We start from the raw sequence: 23,264 nt of genomic DNA, 5'->3' as shown, positions 1-23,264 counted from the left end.
TATACTTGATAAAAGTGTCTGTAATGTTGCGACACACTGCATATCATAAAAATGGCAAAGCAGTTGATGTTCGACACCTGGTTTAAAAATGTTTACAACTCCTCCTGAAGGCGGCAGCAGACTTCCATCCAAGTCCTACTGCGCATGTCATGATATTTACCGTCTGTGCCCATCATTTAGCTTTTAAAATATCCCAACCCTACATGGCACGTTAGAGACAGGCTATAATAAGCTATGCATACTATGTCGTAAAATAATTTACTTAAATATTACCAATGTATTAAGATACTTGCAGGAATATCAAGAGCAGGAAATTTCACTTAACAAAAACTATTCAAATATAGAATGAGTTATCAGTCCGCTGCAGTTAAATTCAGCTGGCCTCAAAAAAATACACACATAAAAAAACAATTCTCTTTATCCAGATGTTTGTATGAGATTGAGAAAAACACTGAACATGTACCTAAAAAAAGCTTCATATGACGAAGAAACACAAAAGCCACTTAAAATCAAACATTTATTGTTCATTTGTCTTACATTTACACTTCTTACAAGGAGAAACCACCAGTATATCTTTACTAAAATATATATTAATAGATCTGAGTGTATAAAGACATTTCGTACAGAGGAAAGGACAGAACATAAAAAGATGCATTTTAAGACCCTGTAAGAAAAAAGATCCCAGAGGCAGAGAAGACTTGAAACACCTTGATATTGATAATAAACTAAACCCTAAATCTTCACCTTCAGCCTAAAGGTGTAATTTGATAATTAAGGACACCTACATCCAATATTTGTGTGCAAGCTTTACATCTACCTATAAGATATCCAGGTTCTTCTCTAGTAAAGGGACATTCAAGAGATGAGTGTAGATATAAATTATACTTGGTGTGAGTTGTACACGCCTATACAGACTGTGTGCCTTTACAGGTATTATTTAATGCATCGGTACAGCACATTTCAAGGCAACTGAGACAATCTTCTACTGTTGACAATGAAAGATGTTTTGCACAAAAGAGGGACATTGTGAAGGCAAAGCGGGAGGTATGTAAAACTTGCAGCAACGTGGACACGCATGACGTGATTCACCTTTTTCTCCCCCACCACAACTTAAATAGTATGAAAGTGTACGTTAAGAAAAATGTGATGTGCTCTGTGATGAATGTCCCAAACGGTGTGCAAAAAAAAAGAAGGCTGTCCAGGGCATGATCAGATCTAGTGACCTACAAGCACAAGATACGCTGTCCATTCATGGTCTTCATCGGCGTTTACATTCTAAAAAAGGAGCAGTAGTGCTTGATCATTTAAAACAGTTAGTAATGCAGAAAAAAAATAGCAACCTAAAAGTATATATAATTTAGCCTTTTTGTTCCTGACGCCAAATATTGAAATAATAATAAAAAAAAATGTTATATGCCTTGGATGTGTTATCTTTTTAAAAGACAAGATGTGAAGACAGCGTTATCCTTACAGGCATCAAGTGTCCAATATCTGACTTCTGATCCATTTTGGCAAACAACAACAACAACAAAAAAAATGAAATAAAAGAAACAAGAAGCAGGATGAGACAGAAGATTGTCAGCATGCCACTTAAAGGAACTGTATGCTCAAAAAAAGGCCATCTTTCTGTTTCTCAATCCAGCCACCGTGTAGTGAAGAACTCCCATCTTCTGCTCAAACACTTACTTAAACTGAAACATAAAGAGGAATAAATTAGACTTTCCAAAAAGTTGCATCTTCATCTTTTTTTTTTTCTTTTTTTTTTTTTGCTTTAATGTCAGTACATTACCATAGATTTGGGTGGGATGTGGGGTTTCTGGGCCAGCGCAGGTTTCTTCGAGAGGGCGGGCTTGGTGGGTTTCGGTGACATAGAGACAGGTTGGACCAGTGAGGAGGTTTCACCGTTGCCCTCAGGAAGCTCTGGGGGAACTCCGGCCAGGTCGTAGTGCTTCTTCCTCAGCTCGCCCAGACGCAGGCGCTCGTTCTCCAACTGACTTTCTAGTTCGAGCACCTTCACCTAAGGAGCAAAATAAACCAGTGGTTGGCTGCAGCCACAATGCTTTCTGTTGCATTTATTTAAGTTTATTTCATAACGTTCATCACGTTTAACCAGTTAACAAACAAACCATAGTTTGGATAATATAAGAATAGCCACCACATTAAATTTAATTGAAGAAATGTGAGGTATTGAAGTTTTCAATATATATATCATCATATATGTCAAAGGTCAAAACAAATGCCCATGACCTACCTGTGACTCCATTTCTTCCTTTCTCAACTTGATGAGGGACATGCCAGAGAAGTCCATCGTGTCTGCACATAAAACACATATGAAACATTAGACAAGATGCTCAAATTCTGCGATACAGATCTAGTATCCAATGTGACCGCACTCACCTTTGTCCTCCAGGTGCTCCTGGCCCGTCCTTGTAGAGGCCACCACGTTAGCCGCCATTTCGTTCACATGGCGGGAAGCCTGCTGGAGAACCGACAGCTTCTTGCTGTTGCGATCTGCCTTCACCTGAGTGCAGAGGAAAGAAGTTGAATTAGACCAGATAACGCAGGATAAAATCTACGAAATCAGCCTCAGTCAATGTGCTAAAAGAAAGTTTGTCACAAGAGGGAAAACCCCCGCGTTTGAGAGGCGTAACACGGCATTAAGGCCCACTCAGTATTACATAGCACTAACAGTTAGAAATGAGAAGATTACCTTTGAGGCAGCGACCAGCTGTGCAGTGCTCGCAGCGATCTCATGAGAGCAGACGATCAGCTCCTCATATTTGCCTGTGTGCAGCACCACCTTATCAGCAGACTCTCTGCAAGACAAGAGCATAATTTCATGAATGACTTCATTTCCCTGCATGATTTCAGAGGAAGCGGCTTGATTACCGCAGGTCGTGTTTGCAGTGGCACAATTAGTTTGGCACGGTATTGAAGGTGGTTAGGTACAATAAAGTGATTTAAACATCCGCAAGCTGAGAACTTACACCATCTCCGTGGCTCCCCATCCTACTGCCTTGGCAGCCGAGATGAGTCCCTCAGTCCAGCGAGAGTTTCTGGCGTAGAACTCTTTAATGGTGGCCGCGCCCTGAACAAGCAAAAACATTAGCGCTGTTAGAGGATATTTCTGAATGGAACAGAACGTCCCACTCTTGGAAAAAAAAACAAACAAAAAAAAAAAAAACAACCTGCCGCATTTGGATTCAGAAATAGAAAAGTCTGACTCACCCTCCCACCCTCGACAATCTCTTTCTGCAAGTCTGTGGATGATATGATCAGCATGCGGATGGCCTAGAGGACAAGGAGAGATAAGAGGATTGAAACGATAAAAAAATAAATAAATAAAATCAGGCACATATGTTCATTGGGAATGTAATTTAAAAATAGGACATCGTGTGCCGTAGCGTGAAAGACATACTGTACCTTCATGAGGTCAGTGCAGCTGAAGAGGATTCTGCAAAAGAGAAAAACCTAATTAACAAGATACGGCATTTTTCTTCAGGGAACGTGAAGCATCTTCTTATAAGCTGGTATTTAACTGACTTAAAAAGAAACAAACGGACCTTTCATTGACCTCCAGTTTAATTCCTGTCGTGTCCTTTCGTGCCTGATTCATCATTTCCTAAATGCAAAAGCATATGAGACGCTTATGAGTTACAATGAATACAGTGTATGATATTATCGCGTGTTCACTACAGAGAAAATATCTTAAAGCAAAGGTGTACTCCACTTACATCAATCCTGCGAACTGCCTCCTCAATAGCTGCTGATGTCGCTGCCATCTCCTTATCGACCAGATCTCCCAGCTCATCCTGACGAATGTCCATGCCTTTCGGCCGCAGCTCCTAGATTAAAAAAAAAATAAAATAAATTAGTCACGTTTGTTTGGGGGGAAAACACCACTGGTTAACGGGTCGGGGTGATTGTATTACTCTAAAATAACGCAATTTAATTATTGTACGGCTTTCGGTCGTAAATATATCTGAAGCAGCAGGCTCAGGTTTCCACAAAAGGTCAAATAAAAATTGTAAGAATTACCAGAAACCTCATTTATTCAAACCAAGTCCTTAATAAGTCCAAACTAAATTGCCTTTATAGTTCAAGTATTTATTTATGGTCTCCTTAGAAGCCACTAAATAAATGTGTTCAATTCATAATTCTTAAATTTAATTTGGGATCCTACATGTCACTTGTAGATGCTGGGTTACTGGTGTGCAGATCTACATCAGGTTACTAAAGGCAAGACAGGTGGTAGTAATGCTTAATAATAACATGGTGAGGTAGATTAAGTTGATGTTTCAAAGCACGTCTGAAAAACTAGTTTGGTGCATATCTCCAACTGTGGCCTAAGGGCTCCTTATTCTCTCTAATGGGACAAGATAACTAAATAATTTTAACGTGCAGAAGAAATTGTGCTTTCTCTCACCTGGCCCAAGTGCAGGATCTTCTGAATGATTACGCGAATAGAGGCTGGGTCGGCCCTCTGGAGGGTGGTCTTGGACTTCAGCTCCTTCAAGTACTGCAGACTCTCGGTGGCACAGCCTCTGCAGTTCTCCGTCAGTCCTGCAGGGGGTAAAAGAGCAGACGTTTGTTAAATAAAATTCAGACGTGGCGTGAACTGATCTCTACGACCCTTACACACCAATCCACTCACACCCCTCGCTAACTATGTTACACCATCACCACTGCACTACTGGACTGCACACGCACACTTTAAATAATCTGTTTGCACAGTACTATGTGCCAAATATTGTACTAGTTTAGTAATATTAATAATTATTTATGCTCCATGCATTTACTGCTCATTGAACTTCTGGTTAGATGTTAAACTACATTGTGTTGCCTTGTATCTGTACAAGTGTAATGACAATAAAGTTGAATCTCCTCTAATTTTCTTAATTCCAGTGAAAGAACATAGACTATTCCTTACGGTCTGCATGGTCAGTGGGTGCCATGTGCGCAGTGGCGCTGCCGTTAATAATTGTGTCCGCAGTCAAGTGGGAGAACTGGGTCAGTGCCCTCAGCAGCCCTCCAGCATCTGGTCACAACAACATACAGTAAGAGAGCAGAAGACCACACAAACAAACCTAATAAACCAAGCACAGAGTGTCATGGGGTCAACAGGATGAGTCAAATCAGAAGCAGAGGAAGCTCACCCCCCATGTTCTTCAGATAATCTGCGTGGCCCTTTTTCACTTTGTCAATGGAGCCCAGTGTGGCCTCCGCCCTGCTTATGAGGTAATCTGTAAAACAAACAAAAAAAAAACACACAAGCTCTGTTTAAGTGTCAGGTAGATTTCTGCTCTCTGTGATTAGTTTGTCTGATGTTAATTTGATTTATTTTCAGCCTGAAATAACAGCGTAGGAGTCGGACCTGGAGAGCTGGTGCAGCGTATATGAAGGGGATCGTCCAGCTTGGCAACAGCATCTTGGATGATGTTCTCGGCTTCTGTTATGGTGCCTTGCAGAAGAGAAAACTGCTCCTCCAGAAGCTTCGCCTTCATCTGCTGCTCTTGACTCGTCTACATTCGGCGAATAAACACACACACGACTTAATGTTTATATACAAAACACACATATAAGTGCATGATTAACTATTTGCCAAAGCAGAGTTTATTATTAGTTGGATGCGTTTTTGCTTCGTTTTGACAACATTTATATGAGCTATGGCCACGTTCCAGTTATGGACCGTTTCCTTAAAAATACTTTATTTAAGCTGAGAGGTTTTCATGAGGTGCTAATAATTCTCTTATGCTTTTATTAATTCATATTAACCTGGTAAATTCAATAAAATTTCAGAAATCTGCTTTGGAAATAAGACATAACAATCATTATTTTGGTGCATATACATCTAAACTACACATCACTTTTTCGCTAAAATGAAAATAATTTGTCTTGAGCTCAAATGAGTTCACAAATAAAAGGCTCCTTACAAAGATATGTTGCCCTTTTGTTCTCGTTCCAGCTTTTTCATAAAGACATAAAAATGCAAGTAAATGGAGGCCAGTCTGTATCTCACAGCACTGAGCTGGGCTCTACCGTCCTGACTGACCTTCTCCTGCAGTTTGCCCTGCAGCTCCCCGAGCTCCCTGCTGCTCTTCTCTCGCTCCTGCTGAAGCGACGACTGCTGCAGCTGCGCGGACTGCCGCAGAGACGACAGCTCCGCCTCCTTCTCGCTCACGGATCGCATCAAGCGCTCCTTCTCTGCCTGCAGAGCTGTCATTGAGCTGTTCACTTGCTCCGACGTCTGGCAAAGACAGAGAGCAAAAGAGGGGAGCCAGGAGAGACAGATGGCGGTGAGTGTCGGCGGGAAAGTCCATCCGGAAATGTGTGGCGTGCCTCGAGCCTCAGAGCCGACGGTAACTCTGAATACTAAATGAAGGCGAATAAAAGCTGGACACCAGGCCAAGGCTGCCGCTGCGTCAACGCGCCGCGGGCGGGCTCACCTTCTCGCTGCTCTGCAAAGTCGCCCGGATCCGCACCATTTCTGCCATCTTCTCCTCCAGCTCCCTCTTCAGCTTCTCCATCTCGAACTTCTGCTCCTCCAACTGCAGGGGCAACAGAAACCAGGCTGAGCAAGGCAAACGTCCACACCTACACGACATGCGCACGCTCCAACGGCAACTCAACACTCACCTTCATGTCTGCTTCTTGTTTTATCCGATCCACCTCAAAGGACAACTGCTGTTTGGTCCTCTCCACTTCCTCCTGTGTCTGCTGGGTTACCGACAGCATCTTCACCGTGTCTGCACTCTGTCAACACATTAACACATTAACCCACACGCGGCCAGGCGCCGACATCTAATTAAACGTCTCGGGACTGCTCTGCAGCCCGTCTGTACCTTCCGAAGTAATTCAGCGTGACTGGCCACCAGCTCCGTGTGCTTCTCTTTCAGCTTGTTGTACCGCTGCTCAGTGGCCTGTGCCCTTTCTGCTCAGAGGAGAAAGAGAGATGAGAGTTTTATCTCGTTCACGATAGCAGCCCTCTAGCCCTGTAGGACGGAGAGATCACTGGAGGTCTTACTTTCGGCCTCAATGAAGGTGGTCTGCAAGCTCTCGTGGTCTGCGTTTCGGCGGCGTGTTGCCTCCAGCTCCATGCGCAGCTGCTCATTTTCCACGAGGGCGCGTTGTTTCTGCGCACGCTGCTCCTCCAGCTCTGCCTCCAAACTGTTGATCTGGGACTTGAGCTGCGTGATGTAGCGCTGAGCCTTTAGGAGGGCGAAATGGGACGGAGTTCAGGAAAAAACGATGTAAACGCAGTTTATTATTCTTAAGTTTATTATTCTTATTGTATGACGAACATTATTATTCCACAAGACGCATTCATTTCATATCTCCTGGTCTCTCCTTAGGTAGCCTCGCATTTAAATCTTTTTACATCTGCTTTAAGAGGAACAGAGAAGTCAAAGGAGATCGCATCTGTGACGTGAACAGTTGACTTCTGTCACACCTCTGCTTCAGAGGCTACTTGCCACATTCTACATGTCAGGAGTAGGATCTGCATCCGCCCAACAAATGACCCAGATTCCTTTGCACATAGATAATCGTGCCCTCTGCTGTCCCACACACACACACACAGAAAGTTCTCCTAAAACCAAGCAACAGGTTATTCGGAGCGAACTGCCCCTACCTCTGCTTTCACTCTTTCCAGTTCTGCTCTCAGCAGCTCCAGGTCCCGTTTCAGGCTCTCGATCTGAAGATCCCTGCCAGGCAGGAAACCCACTGTCACAATGTGCAGGCACAGACAAACTACCGAAACCGAATAATCAATCAGAAACCGAGAGGCTGTGGTGGGGAAAAACTCACCTGTCATCAAAGCCTCCATTCGGAGGTCCAAATGCCTGATCAAATATGTCCAGCTGCTGACAAAAAGAAATGAATAAATATGACAGAAACTTAAACCAACAGCTTTAACTTATACGCACACGCGTCTGTCGCCCCGTACCTGCTGCTGTGGCTGTAAGCTGGGTGTTGAGACTTCGCTGACCTCAATGAGCGGCTCGGGGTCGTCGTCATCGTCGTCTTGTTGCTCCGGCTCGTCCTCATCGGGGATGACCACCACTGGCTTCACGTGTTTGGCCAGTGAGGCGGCGTGCAGGAAGTTGGGTGGGGACTGGAGGAGAGTGACAAAAAGTTGGTTAAAAACATAACAGTATTCTCTCATGCTTTCTGTGCTGAACTGCAACAGACTGCTTTTGCTGTTCACAAAAATAATAAGCCAGTTTCCCTGTAGGTTACAGTAGCTGCATCTGGTTTATGGGGGAGGCTTCCAAGATGGAGCACTTACATCAGGCAGCTTGGGGATCTGGATGAGTCTCTTGAAGTAGAGCATGTCCCTGGCTCTATTGAAGAAGGTCTTAAGGCTGTGGGAGAAAGAACCTCATGTTAAAGCACAGTGGTTTTCCTTTGTTATATCACACAGTGCGTTTACATGCAGAGCTTAATCGAGCTATGCTCAAAATTCGACTTTCTGACTACAGTCCTCGTCCCAGTTTACATGCAGCGCAAGAAAACCGAATAACTATTCTCCTCCTCCACACTAGGTGGCGATACATGTCTTTTCAGTAGGTTAATACCATATTAATACGGCCCGAGTCGTTCATGCGCCAAACCAGTATTTCAAACAACAACCATAGGGATAATTGTACATTTTTAAATCTCGTATGTAATGTTCGCGCTACATCTGGTGCAGGTAAGATCCACGCTATCTGTCAGACGGTTCCTTTAACGGCTCTGTTTATCTTCTTCTTCTTCTTCTACGACTGGCTTACTTGGATGTTTTTGTTCCAGGGTCTCATGCCAGTGCAGCTGTTGTGGAGTATGCGCACACGCATTATCTGATCAATACTGCGATTAATCCGTATACATGGCGGCAGAAAACCGAATTCCAATCGCACTATCTGGGTGTCTCAATCGGAATAATGAGAACTCCGATTTTAATCGGAGTAACGTGTTTACATGCACTTAAGTTCTCCTGTTATAGTCTGATTATGGCAATAATTCGTTTTTTCACGTGCATGTAACAAACCGACTGTTAGGACGCCCCTAAACTTTTCTGTATAATCTGTGACACATTCTCTGAACTTCAGAGGCCCCTGAACTCACCAGCAAATATAAATGTGATAATGACGCCAACTGACAAACGGATAAAGGGTGGGGGAAGGGACACGGTGGTTACATTTGCATTAGTTCAAAGTGCTGTGGTGACTGGGTGAGGCAAGATAATGTTGCAGACTTCCTTTGTCAAAAAAAAAAACAAAACAAAACGGAAAAACCTTTGATGCAGTCTCTCTTGTTCGTTCATAGCTTTGGGCCTTGGGCAGCTTACCTGTGGAACTGGTCGTGGAATCGTTCCCGGTGTCCTTGCAAGGTATCAGCAGGGAGACCTGAAATACGCGACATGATTCAAATTTGTCAGTATGGTTCATATTCATCAGATACACACAAAAGAACAGAAATATCTTGGACGCATCAGCTAGAGAACTTTTTATAGACGAAGGCTTAAGCTGAATATTGATTTTCTGGGGTGGTATCTGTGCTTACAGGCATGCAGCTTGAACAGCAGCTTGACGGTGAAGTGGTAGAGGTGGCTGCAGTCCTGGATAACTTGGATGAGTGGAGCCAGGCGACACTGGCCCGATGTGAGAGTGGAGATGGCAATGGATGTGTTGAGCTGTCGAATCACTGGGAGAGAAAATCAAAGGCAGTCGTTAGAAATATTTCGTTTCGCACTGTTATTTTTAGAAATGTCTGTGCCGGATATGGAGAGGGTGGACTCTGAAGGGGGGTCGGGGCTCAGGCTGTGGCAACACTCGCGAGTACAACCGCACGCCATTCAGAATACAGCTGCAAGATTTGTTTACGGGATCGAGACAGGATCCCGGGCCTCCACCCTGCAAGCTTGGGAGTAGCATACCATTACGCCTAAATGAGAGGAAATCAACTTAATGCACTCTAATTACAGGCATTTCCTCATCAGTTAAAAAAAAAAAAAAAACAGGAGACGAGCTGAGACTCTCGCATCTAACAAAATGGATCACAGTCCATGTGAATAGGCTCTTAGGTTCTCGCGCATAAATAGATAATGTCTGCAGGCAGCAGCCCTCGACTGCAGATCACGTTTCTCTTGCCTCTAAGAGAAGGACGGCGAAAAGGTGGGAGGAGTTTTTGTTTTCACCTGTCTCTGCCAGCCGCAGCTCCGTGTCCAGGTAATCAAACACCTCCACTGTGAGCTGGAACCTGCATGAGAGAAGATGATACCTCGGTTACACAGAAAAGAGCCCCCTCCCCACCCCCAACCTAGAAACAATGATGATGTGACCCTGTGAAATGAAAGGCTGGCAAGGTTCGTCATCGTATTTTATGAACAAAGATGATGATAAAAATCATATAGCATATTTAATACACGATGATCACTTCACTGTATTTTGAAACTCACACATTATTAATGTCTGTTCCTGCGGTGCGCTCCAGGACTTCATCTGTGACCTCCAGGTTCGGTGGGATATCCGTATGCTGCATTGAGGTACAGTATAGAAGGTTTAGTTTCCTCTCCTTAGGTTTTACAGCATCACCAAATTCGGAGGGATGCGGATGCGGAGGATGCGCTCACCTTAGCATGAAACTCCAGTTTTGTGCAGAGCAGCTTGGTATAGAGAGCCACTAGCTGTCCGTATCTGTCATGGAGGTGGGCCTGGAAACAGCAGGAGCCGAAGAGCAAGAATTAACATTTGCCGTTATTGAAACTGTTCTTAGAAGTGTAACAAAAAAACACGGACAAGACTTACCCACATTTTCCCGACTTCTACAAGAGAACTGTGATGTCTCATGCAGTCCTGTAGGACCTGAGAAGGGGAGTGCTTGAGTTAGCACCGAAAATTATTTTTTTTCAACAATTACAAACAGGAAGTCAGACTTTGTGGGTACTTGGTGCCTTACATTGCGGTGCCCGTCTCGCAGGACTTTGTGCAGTACGTGGCAGAACTTCCAGCTGAGGATGGAGCTGCTGGCCAGGGGGAAGCCCAGAGCATAGGACCAGAAGGTGTAGGCTCCCTTCTCCCTGTGAGTCCCCAGAATGATTCCTGTTGTTATCACCGTTAAGGGTGAACCACCGTATTTGCTGGCAGGTATTAAAAGGCGCACAAATATCCTTTCAGTCTGTGTTTTTAACACACACAAATCTGTTTATTCTGCTTATCCCCACCTCACTACACATGTACACTTTAAAAACATGAGCCGCCTGATAACATTAACAAATCTGACCTTTAAATCAAACTCTAGCTGATGTGCTTTGATATGCTACAGGTTGTTCCACCCCGTCCAGTAAGGAAGTCTATCCCATTACAAGATAAAGGTGGTTTCCAAACTGCCGTTTCATGCTGACTTCAAAATGGAAGAATGCGGTTCACTGTTGATTTAGCCTTTCCAGAAGAAGGAAATATCACGGCTGGCTTCATGATTACTTTCGCTTAAAAATATTTCTGCAAATCACGGTGTGTGTCTGTTCTGTCTCCTGCTAAGCTAAATATTTTAATTCACATATTTGAAGTGCCACGAAAATATCGCTCCATAATCTGAGAAATCAAAGTAAATAATCTGTTGCTTTACCTCTCAAACTGATGCCTGTTCCTACACCACATCCTTAAGTCTTATAGTCTTATATATGTATATATATTAGTTCTTAGTTCTTTATTAGTTCTTTAACAGCTTAGCTTTCTTCACGTCCACTTTCACTTTATCAACCACAGCCAACCCTCTGGTTTTCAGAGGTTTTGTCAGGTAAGGCAGTCAGGCAGTCAGTGCTCAAGCCTCAAACGTACTGAACAGATTTTGCTTGAGTCTTGTTTAGCTTTTAACTCTAAGTCTTTGTGTATGCGGAAACCCCCTACTGATTCTGTTTTTGGAAACATTTTTTTAAGGATACGTCGGGCATGCTTCTCCTTCACAGGCGTCTCGGTGGAGGTGATGGCTTTGCTGATGCTGTTGAGCTGTGAGAAGAGGAGAGGATTTAACGTTAGATGTCACACGCCTGGATTCTCCACCCACATGGCAAACGACAAACACGTAGGTCGTGACAAGTTGAATGAAGACCAGCAGTCAAAACGCATAACAACCTGTTGTGTACACACGGTTGCCGTGCACAGACGGGGCTCTTGCTTCACGGTTAGACTGACTTTATGTGCTGCAGTTTTATTTCTCACTTATTTGAATGAACTAAACTTAAATATCGACAGAAAGGAAGGTAAGATAGGCATCAGCCTTCTGTTGTTAGCGTGAAGAGGAGGCTCGGTTCAATGGAGGCAAACTCGACGATAACATCTCTAATCGTCCTGCTGGATATGTCGCCACAAGACACGAAGCTCTGTAACCTGTCCAGCAGGTAGAACAAGTGTCGGCGAGAAGGAGCTGGAGCGGAGAGACAGACACACATATGCTGGGTCTATGTGTCACACATGCTAAACCCTGTTTCATGCAGCCACAGGTACAATAACATGACACGCTTTTATAGTATGGTCGTGTTGCGTAACAGTGTTCATACCCCAGCCTGTGCCCATTACATTATGGTTAGGAGGAGTCTGGGGAGGGAGAGTCCTCAGCTGTTAAAACCCTCTTTAGCATATAAAGAACAAGAATCCAGCACCACAACAACCGTCTTGTTTTTGCCTATGACCCTTTGTTTAATTTGTATGTCATTTGTAACACAGTGCGAGTACATGTTTAAAGAAACACTTTAAATTTCTCCCGTTCACACACAAAAACTAAAACATTTTTAGAGGGTGGGCTGCTGGAGTGTTTTAAATGGCTTTTTTTGAGCGCTCTTGTAAAATTCATGTTGTTATCTGAAACCAACTGGACACAGCAGAGGAATGCGGAGCAGCTACCCATTGATAAAAATCGAACAGGGTTAACCGCCATGTTTTTTTTTTTTTTTTTTGGATCACAATCACTCGCTCACAGACACGAACCAGTCAAAGCTGCAACGAGACAAAACAACTCCCCTCAGTAATTGCTGAACTGACCGGGTGCAATTTGAAATAACCTGTAACGATTATTCAAAAAAATCCTCATATGTGAGTGACGCATGGGAGCACGTGTCAAACCCTGGGCAATTTGTATCCACTTGTTTGCCTTGTGTCCTTTAAAACAGGTGTGTTGAAGGCCGTCATATCCGCTTGCAGCCCAGCGTCAACATGTCAGTATTATATAAGAGAATAATCCACTGCAGAGTTTAGACATTAATGGGGGCAAACTGCCCGGTGTCAGCCTCTCTTTTACCACAGTATGACTCGTCTTACTTGGTAAAGTGGTTTTTTAAACATCTAAGCATAGGACTCCAGTTCTTCAGTCTTAACCTGAAACACTGGTTTAGAAATCCACGCCGCATATTTGTTTAAACCATGATCACATATTGGCGTCAGAGGCCCTTAACCCGACAAAACACCACAAAAGCTGCTTTAATGCATTAGAAACCCGGGAGTCGCCCACTCCGATCCACACACAACCACCAAAAACACACATGGGGCCGCACAAGAGAGCACAGAGGGGCTACTGTGGGCGAAAACTGAGGTCCGGAGCGAGACACGGGTGTGCTGGTTAATGGGAGGCCGTCCCCGCCCCCTTCTGACGCAAATGAGCTGCGAGGGCCTCGTTTACACTGGGCGAGTGCGGGGGGCTAGCATGGAGGTCCGTGTGACAATGAGGGGTTTGTTGGGGGAGGAAGGCCGCCAGCTGGGGCAGAAGATTGGGTTGGATGGGGGCCGCGCTCTGGCACACAGAGCCTGGCACAGAGGCCTCAACAGATGGCTGCTGAGCAGCGAGGCTGCAGGGAGACTCTCATAGTACATTCAGAATGGCTGTCAGTCAGAGATGGAGGGGGCACAGTGACCAAGTACTACGCACAGTTTACCGCCTAAAGAAGTGCACGATGGCCAGCCGCCGTCAACTGAAGCATTTTTGTCTACCATAGGGAGTTTCAGGGCCACTTGTCGAATTACATGTATTTGCTCAAGGCCACAATTGAAGTAATGAAGACAGGAGATCAAACCAATGGCCCTCCAGTCACTAGCAGGGCTGCGACTAACAAAACCTTAGAATATGACTCTTAATACATTATGATAGAAAAGGGTCAATACACTCTTCATGTAACCGTTTACATTCAGCTTCTCAAACTGCTGGGACTGTTACAAATTGTTGTAGTTATTTTAAGACTTTGAGGTTACTCATTGTTTGCACAGTGCACTCAAAAGCTCACTATCGAGCCTCGCATCAGCGCAACACGGACGCACGCAGACGGTTTCCCAAAGTCACGGTTAAATGTAAGTCAGGAGAAATCCACTCTCTATTAACAAAGCCCGCCTGTCTGAGAGATCCTCCGTGTCTCTGCATCACGTTCCAGGGTCAGTGAATCCTCCGACCAGCAGAGAGGAGAAGTGAGAGAGAGAGAGGGAAAGCCTCCACTAATCCCAAAGGGCTGCCATAAGGTCCAGCTAGCATTAGTGTAGTAGTAGTAGCACGCTAGCTCGCGACAAACACCCGCGCGCTGCTTTAATACCAGGCGTCTCCTCTTACCGTGTCATCTCTGCTTTTGAGCAGCGTGTCCATGTGCTTGGACATCCCGGCCTGACGCAGTGCTCGAAGCTAAGGAAATCAAAGGCATCAACGCTACACCAGAGCTGCTCCTCACTGTTCATGCTGCCACCAGACGAGAGCACTTATTCCAGGTCTTTATCAGCTTAATTCAACAGACTGCTGCTGGGGATCTGGCGAACAAGGTCACACTCAGACCTCAACACGCCGTCCCACACCTACTAGGCGAGGTTAGCTTCAAGTAGGACTATTAACAACGCTAACAATTCATTCAAAACCAACAGAGGAAATGCATTTATTAAGTGTGGACTATTATATAACACAAAGAGTTCACGTGATTTTCTCTTCCAGACCAGTTGGTTTTGCAACACATTTTATTCTCATTGTGTTGCTTCCGTCTTCCTATGGGAGACTGAGTCCTCATCCCTTCCTCTCCCACATGAACACAGGCATCAAACCAAACCCGCACTGCACGTCTTGTTTTCCTCCTCAAAGCTCGGCCTCCCAAAGAGAAAGTACACTGCACACGCCACTGCAATGCATATTGTGTACAAAGATAACAAAAGCTCTCCACCGGCCCACACAATCTACATGCATGTAGATTGTGTGGGTTTGTCAGGTTTGTCAGATGCTCTGCAAAAAATTCGGAGTCCGATTCGATCTCGACGCAGTTGAGAAACCCATGGAAGCAGCATGATCCAAGTTAGGAACACTGGTGACAGCTACGCACAAGACAAGACATGTCTGGGTTTAACTTAAATGTCAACACGGCCAGTTTGGACGGACGAACTTAAGGAAGAGTGAACTGATCGACCGAACCGCTGAATGGCTGCACAGATGGAGGGACTTATTAGATTATAACCAGCTTTTATGTCTTATTAAATTATGTGTATTATATTAAAACGAGCAACAGGCTGAATCTAGATTGCTTCTTGACCCGTTTTCTGAGGGATGTGATTCACATGATGTATGGAAGCCGAGGAAATGTATACCGTCAAATCAAACTTTATTTATATAGCACTTTTCCTACCAAAAAAAAAATGCAACCCAGAGTCCTTCACACAAATAAAAAACAAATAAAACATATAAATACACTCGCACACACATAAACACTACACACACTGATATACTCATTCACAAGTTGTTAACAGGCATGAGTATGATTATGATTACACTGTGTCTAGTTATCGTTGGTCTGTTGTCAGTGACAACTCACATGCATCATGAGCATGTGTTGTGTAAATAGCGTATGAGAATCGTATGAGGTACATCCCTTCAGAATTTGACGCCTCGCATTTAGCAGGAAATGCTAAAGGTCACAGCTGATTCGAAAATCTCACTGCAAAAACATTTAATAACGCACAAACGCACACACACACTACGAGTCAAAATGCTTTTAATGCTCTCTACTCCTACTCAGCTTAGCTGTGTATCCTGTGCTACTCCCATCCCCCCTCCTCCCCACTTCTCTCTCCTTCCTTCCTTCCTACCTACCTACCTACCTACCTACCTACCTACCTACCTATCTCTCTCTCTCCCCCATGGGCGCTCACTCAGGCAACAGCAGCGAGGGGGGGAAAGCAAACACCGCACACAAACACACAGGGCGCTGTGTGAGACGTTTCACCTTGGTGCCGAGGTCGGCAGGAAGAGCAGAGAAGGCCGGAGAGGGAGAGGAGTTTCAGTCGCTGTGTCGCATGAATCAGCAGTACTGATGAACTCTGTGACGGGGAGGTGGTGTGGAGGGGGGGGGGGGGGGACACGCAGTCTCCCTCCTACATACCACCGGGCCACAATGCAAAGAACCTGAGCAACATCTGTACAGCAGCGTGTTTTATGTAACAATAGGGAGTCCACCGACCTGCCGGTCTAGGCTCAGATTCTCCCTTACACTTCATTTGCATGTTGCCAAGCGAATCCATTAAGCCGAGCAGTGGCTGCTCGCTTCCCTGAAGGCCTCACTTCACTTCAACAAGAAAACCAGCTCCGAGCAGGTCATCTTACTTCTTCAGGAATGCACCGAGAGTAGTTTTCCACACAACAGCACGCCTTGTGCAACGTTTGTTTCACAGCACGGGAACCACCGAGGCAACAATGCCTCGTCTTGAAAGCCAAACTGTGATGCCATTTGGTGTTGTGTTCAAAGAATATGCTCCACTACGAAGCAATGCGAACTCGCAGATGGGGGGGCGGCCAAAAGACATTTCCTTTCAGCTATAACATAACGTTGCAGCACTGCACATACATTTTTACTTTTGATATCGATGAAGCGGAACAGAGGACACACACCCAGGGGTGCAAACACCTCGGCTCCACCTCTCCACACGTGCTCAGAAAGCAAATAAAACACTGACGTGGGAAAAGCTCAGGCCGCGTCAGATAATTAAATACCAGAGGTGCTGTAGGTCTGAGCAGACAGGCAGTTTGTTTAGTTGCTCAACGCAGCTCATTTTAATCTCACGTACGACTGTCGGACCGGGGCGTGTGCCTCGCAAAAGTGTTTGTCTTCAAGAATTCAGTCAACAATACTTTGACTCTGCCAGACTCTTCCTTACTTCCTTCTCGTGTGAGGCGTGTTTATCTTGGCGTATTAGCAGCCAGGAACCACAAAACAAAAAAAAGAAAAAAAAAAAAAAAAGGAGGCACCTGTTGTAGCTACATTCCTCAGAGGCAACAAGTCAGAAAGCAAGTGAGGTATTGGGGAAGGACAGTGTGTTAAACATTGATTGTGTTTAAAAGGAGGCAAATGTGATTATTTTTTTAACGTTTCCTGAGGGTTGCATCTAAAAAATAAAGGGGGGGCCGGTTAGAGATATGCCTGTAATGGAGGAAAGGTGACCAAACAGGAAGGACCAGATCAGCATGACACAAACACAGGAGGAATGAATGGTGGGACTAAACAGATATGTGTATGAACTTGGCTGACTTTCTCTTTAAGGCAAAAAAAAAAAAAAAAAACATATCTGCATTTGACTCTATCACACAATTTGCCAGCCTTGTCACCATTTCCAGCTCTTCTGAAATCCCTCCAGCAAAAGTAAGTTGGTCAAATTAAGCCACATGAGGCATCACTTTGGGACCTCCCTTCCGAGAAATTAATGCTCATCCAAATTCCTCAAAGTCAGCTCATTCAATCACTAAACATTTTAAACTGGTAGCTGGGACTGTGGCCTATGCGGTAAAGAAGGCACGGGAAGGCCCGAAATAAAAAAAGGCAGGATCCCCGTGCTAAAGCGAGCATTAACCCGCGTTTCACATTTACCTGCTGCTTGTCAAAATGATCCCTCTCCGCTCCGAGGTTGGCCTCAGTCCGCCTGGATTTCACCCGAGTGGGCACCTGTCTTATGCTGTTCATCCTCTAGTCTTCGCGATGACGGCGTCGGCTGTACGAAGAGTCACTCCTCCACCTTTCCCCGCCGCAGCAACAAAATAAAAGAGGCAAAACGTCCGGAAGAGAGGGGAAGTGTGCGCGCTCTCCTTCTTCGTCTTCTGTCTATTCTCCGGGCTGTGCGCGAATGTGCCAGGGACATCTCCGGAGCTGCGGCTTCATTACTGCTGATGCGCCGCGGCTGAAGGAGGAAAAGCGAACGTGTATTTGCCTTTGCATTACGTGGATGGATCCTCCCCCCAACCGTCATCATCATCATCATCATCATCACCATGACTTCTACTGCCGCCGACCGACATCCTCCCACGCGTTTTTTCCTTTCTACATTTAGTCAACCTTCGTTTCAAATCGGCTTTCCCTTGAAATGCCGCGTTTCGTTTCTTTCTTCGGTGCCTCTCTGTCAGCCGTGGGCAGCCATTACAATGAAATTCACTTTTTATCCAGACACAGTGCATCTGATTTGGGTGACATAAACCAGGAAATTAAACTGAGATCAAGATCAGAGGATGTGCCTTGATGTGGGCGAACTTGCACCAGAAATAAACGGCCCCACTAGGGCTTGTGTTGATCACATCAGCATTTATTATTACTGCAAACAGACATCAGCATTCATTTGGTGTAGCCTTTGAGGATTACTTCTCCTCTGGGTGCAGGAGAAGGTGAGTTGATTCATTTTCTGTCTTCGCTATGAGTGCACAGTGTCAAGTTCTCTGTCGTTTGTGGTTTGGATTTGCTCATTCTCTCCATTATTAAGCAACCTGTCTGTGATTTTACTTCTTGAATGCTTGGCCCAACTTCACCCAACTCTGCTGACAAACAACATGACCTGCAGCATGTGGAAAAACCTGATCCGTTTGTCACCAACTCCTCCATCTCTAATCAGAAACAATCCAGTCCCACACACACAGAAAGCTGCAGTGCTTTTACAGTATATTCAGGTGCGTGTCTTCATTTTGTGATGAGCTTCAGGTCATCGTTGATCGTTCTCAGGGGTTGGGTTCTCAAAACCCACCACCCAGAGAAACTCTTTCTTCATTGTCGTCACCTATGTGCTCTTCAAGGTTGTAGGACTAGAATTACACGCTGGTTGTGCTGGGTGGAGCGGCGACCATGATGTTTTGTTCCCAGGTATGCAGGTGGAGGAAACACTGATGGGACAACAGGAGAAAGGGAACAAAAGGAAGCGTCCGCCCTGCATGCTGAACAGGCTCTCTCACATTTTTTTTTCTACCCACTCTGAACAAGTCATAGGATCTGAATTACAAGTCTTATCCGTGGAAGAAGAAAACAAAAACAGATCTGATGAGACCGGAATAAAGATTAAGAGAATAGTTAAGTGAACGCTTGCACAGATTTCTGATGGACAGATTGAAAGTTCATTCTCCACAAGCCTTCCTTGCATTTTTCTCATTCTTATGTCACACAGCAAAGCACACTGGGGAGTTCTAATTGAACATCCTGTACGGCTCATTTATTTAATGATTTGCCCCTCCCAAATTCCTTTAACACATGAAGCTTTTGTTAATCACATCATTTCACAAGTCATCAGAGACAAAAATAGATTTGTGGCTACGCAATCGCTTGTGACACCCGAACTACACAGTCACGTTTGCTTTTGGTCGCAGGCAACTTCATACGTAGCGCAGTCGTCCCATTAATACCTCCACTGACTCATGGAGCCATCCTTCAGCCAGCCTGTACTAAAGCCAACATTTTCAAATGTCATCCACTAGACAGCAGCAGAGGTTAACGTGTTGACCGCCTGACTGTTGGCTTTTTTTTTTTTTTCCTGGCTTATGGTTGCTTAACACTGCAAAAGAAAGAGACACGACACCAGTGACGCTGTTAACAAAGAAAAAGGAAGGATTCACAGATCTACAGATTGTACAACACAAACCACCAATAAAACGCACGATTTCTTTTTCATAGAAAACAAATAAAAAATAGAAGTATTACTCATGTGTGTATAGATTAATGGATAGGTACTTAACCTGTGTGTTTGTAATGATATGTAAAAATAGACAGTAGCATCAGCAATTACCACAGTCCAGAGGTGTTGTAGAGTCTTATGGCCTTAGGGACAAACTATCTCCTCAACTCAAGGATGGAAGACATTGTTCGCGATGGACCAGAGTTTGTCCAAGGTCCTCTGCCTCTGCCCCCACCACAACAAACTCACCACGGCACAGAAGAGGGCGGTAGCAACAATAGTCGGCTGTGGCGCAGTGGTGAGAGACACAACTTGTGGTTTGAAGGGTCACAGGTTCGCCTCCCGCGTTGTCCTTGGCTGTGGTGCCCTGAGCAAGCACCTAACCCCCAATAAGCTCCCACTGTACACATTACTGTGTGTGAACAAATGGATGGGTCAAACAGCAGGACATAATTGTGGGGATCAATATAGTATATCAAAAAAAATTATCTTAGTCTCCCTTAGGAAATTTTTGTTGTGAAACAGTTGTGTGAAAGGCACTTTCTGTTTCACTTAATTTCCAGTGTCATTTTACATCTTTATCTGCCTCATCAGTGCCATGTCACTATGGGGGGGGGTTAACCCCACACCCATCTTCTTACTGAAAAGTGGAAGAAATTAAATTAAAAATTAGATCATACCACATCATACCACATGCAAAACGCTCTTTGTCTATAAAAAGACTCATTTGTGAACGCATTTTTCACACATTTTAACCCATCTTTAGAACAAAGAAGTTTCGTTTCTGTTTCACCTAATTTAATGTCATGTGAAGTTCTGAGAAAAACTTATTAGGCGGACTCATAAGGCCTGGATGCCAGCTACATCTCTAGATGGATGGTTCCTGTTACTTGATTACTCATGACTCAAAAATGGTCTGAAATTTCCAGACTACAGACACTGTTACAACAAACACATAAATACACACACACACACAAAAAACAAACAACCAAAAAACAAACAAACAAAAAAAAACTTATCTATAAGAAAGTGGATGTGTCTTCTTCACCTCAGTCTGACACCATGCAAACTTTTTGCTCAGTTTTCTTTCATCAGCTTCTTTGAAGGGTGGTTAACAGTAGTTGCAAGTCACATTCTAAGTGATGGGTTGAGGTTCAATTGGAGTATGACACAGGAACTCTTTACTCACTCACACATGAAGTGCTGAACGTGGTGAATTAAACCAGTGTGACAGCTGGCCGATCTGCAGCAAAATGTGTGTGAAAAAGAAGAAGAGACTAAAGGTCACCACAGATTGGCTCCTACACACTTTACACTTCACGAAAGCGGCTCGAAGAAAAGTTCCATTTGAAACAAGAAGTGCACTCGGCCAAATGTAAAGAGGCAAAAGAGGTGTTGGTTTCTAGTGAACTACTGTTATATTATATCTATATTATACTATTATATTTCCACCAGTAAAGGTTTTGTAAATTCATTAAATTCATTCATTTTATCATGAAAGCACCGGTCCTATCTAATTTGTGCATGTTAATATCTTAAAAATAGCAGAACCCTCCCTCCTTCCTGTGAAAACCAAACCTGCAACACTTTTTTTTTTTTTTTTTTTTTTTCTCAACATTTCCCTTTAAAGCATGCAGCCAGGCTTCCAGAGGTTCATTTCTTTCATCTGCAGGCTTGCCACTCAACATGAAATGCCACTTCAACGGAACCGCGCTGATCAGCGTGCTCCCTCCGCTGCTGGCGACAGAGTTTATTTTGGGAATCGTCGGGAATGGCTTCGCCCTGTGGATCTTCTGCTTCCACATGAGGCCGTGGAAGAGCAGCACGGTGTTGCTCTTCAACCTGGCGATGGCCGATTTCCTGCTCAGCATTGCCCTGCCTCTCCGTGCCAGCTACTACAACTCCGGGATCAACTGGAAGTTTGGACCCGCCCTGTGCAACATCTGCCTCTTCATGCTGGCGCTGAACCGCAGCGGGAGCACCTTCTTCTTGATGGCGATCGCGTTGGACAGGTACCTGCGGGTGGTGCATCCCCATCACCCCATCAACTCTTTGAGCGTCTCCAAAGCCGCACTAGGTGCGATTGGCATGTGGTTTGTCACCGCTCTGATGACGAGTCACATCTTCACTTTAGAGCACAACACAACCTACTGCGAGAGCTTCATGGTTGAGGTCAAACCCCAAAGCAATTTCACCTGGCACAGGTTCGAGTTCATCTTTTCCTTCTACGTGCCACTGTTCGTGATCCTCTACTGCACGTTCCAAATCATTGACCACCTGAGGAAGAGACAGCTGGCTCAGCAGGCCAAGATTAAGAAGGCGCTCTACTTCATCATAGCGGTCGTGGTGCTCTTCGTGGTCTGCTTCCTCCCAAGCAACCTAACGCAGGTACTGATTTGGATCAAGAGCCACAAGGCGCACGAATCCGAAGTCTGCGCTGACCTGGAGGACTTGACCTCGGCGTTTTACGCCACCATCTGCATGACCTATCTCAACAGCGTCCTGGATCCTGTGGTCTACTACTTCTCCAGCCCGGCCTTTAAGAACATCTGCAGGAAAGCTCTGCACCTGCCCCAAGTCGAGACCGTTGAAAGTACAGAGAAGAAAACTCGGGAGACGGGATCCCAGTCGATCAGCCAGCTGTGATCACAAAAACCAATTTGGCACGCAGCTTCACACCCAGCGTCAGATTAAAAGCTTTTAAAAATATTGCCTCTGATGCTATATTTGCATCTCTTATTGTAATCGGGTGTACATTAACTGCACTTTATAGAAACCGCCTTTGCAAATTGTGGCGATTATGTGATAAGACTAAATGCTGCAGCAGCGCGTGACAGCAGCAGCAGCAGCAGATACCTTCGGGTGCAGCGCAATATCTGGTTAACTTGAACTCACATTCAGTAAACATAAGCTACTTCCCGAACCAAAGCGTAAAAAACAAACTCAGCTGCACAGGGTTTCTTGAGTATATGTTTTTGTTATTCTCTATATACACATGCCATGTATAGTAATTGCTCCGTATCGTTTTTTTCAAAACATCCGCTATTGCCATGTTCTGTCATTTCCACTCTTTTGCTACTTTGTAACTGATGTTATCTGAATATAATCTAAATAAAATATTGTCGTAAGAAGACAACATAATGAGCTGTGTCACAGAGTATCAGTTCTTAATTACCTAAATGGATATTGAGCTTATATGTTACATGTTTAGGGTGGTTAATTTGTTCAAATTAATAATAATAATAATAATAATAAACAACGTATTATTTTCATCATGAAAATGTTGTACTTTTTTGCACTTGTGAAATCTGATTGCCCAGAAGATGAAATGCATGTAAGTTCTTTGGAAAAAAATAAAAT

The 23,264-nt window shown here is 44.5% G+C and overlaps 2 protein-coding genes across 3 annotated transcripts; one reads left to right on the top strand and one right to left on the bottom strand.

The window, feature by feature from the left end:
• Positions 1 to 503: 503 nt before the first annotated feature.
• On the bottom strand, positions 504 to 18,221 carry hip1rb (huntingtin interacting protein 1 related b). Of its 2 annotated transcripts, none has more exons than XM_047591862.1 (32): positions 17,849 to 18,221; positions 11,924 to 11,987; positions 10,939 to 11,081; positions 10,788 to 10,844; positions 10,613 to 10,693; positions 10,439 to 10,515; positions 10,178 to 10,239; positions 9,544 to 9,684; positions 9,329 to 9,386; positions 8,288 to 8,363; positions 7,946 to 8,113; positions 7,807 to 7,862; positions 7,631 to 7,703; positions 7,025 to 7,208; positions 6,843 to 6,931; positions 6,637 to 6,753; positions 6,447 to 6,548; positions 6,053 to 6,247; positions 5,375 to 5,522; positions 5,157 to 5,243; positions 4,931 to 5,038; positions 4,427 to 4,563; positions 3,735 to 3,845; positions 3,564 to 3,622; positions 3,424 to 3,454; positions 3,229 to 3,291; positions 2,988 to 3,088; positions 2,711 to 2,816; positions 2,398 to 2,521; positions 2,252 to 2,313; positions 1,790 to 2,017; positions 504 to 1,691 (listed from the first exon to the last, which is right to left on the bottom strand). In XM_047591862.1, the coding sequence occupies exons 1-32, from the start codon at positions 17,939 to 17,941 to the stop codon at positions 1,683 to 1,685; spliced, it is 3,210 nt and encodes a 1,069-aa protein (XP_047447818.1). In that variant the 5' UTR covers positions 17,942 to 18,221; the 3' UTR covers positions 504 to 1,682. The 2 variants fall into 2 exon arrangements, with proteins under 2 accessions (XP_047447818.1, XP_047447819.1); XM_047591863.1 differs by having other exon boundaries at positions 7,807 to 7,859; positions 17,849 to 18,218.
• A 2,436-nt stretch (positions 18,222 to 20,657) lies between these two features.
• Positions 20,658 to 23,258, top strand: LOC125012178 (hydroxycarboxylic acid receptor 2-like). Its single transcript, XM_047591964.1, has one exon. The coding sequence runs from the start codon at positions 21,591 to 21,593 to the stop codon at positions 22,548 to 22,550; it is 960 nt and encodes a 319-aa protein (XP_047447920.1). The 5' UTR covers positions 20,658 to 21,590; the 3' UTR covers positions 22,551 to 23,258.
• The last annotated feature ends 6 nt before the right edge of the window (positions 23,259 to 23,264 follow it).

Source organism: Mugil cephalus, chromosome 8, assembly GCF_022458985.1.
Source record: "Mugil cephalus isolate CIBA_MC_2020 chromosome 8, CIBA_Mcephalus_1.1, whole genome shotgun sequence".
NCBI lineage: Eukaryota > Metazoa > Chordata > Actinopteri > Mugiliformes > Mugilidae > Mugil > Mugil cephalus.
Note: the sequence above shows the minus strand (reverse complement) of the source record. Positions and strands in the feature narration are given on the sequence as shown.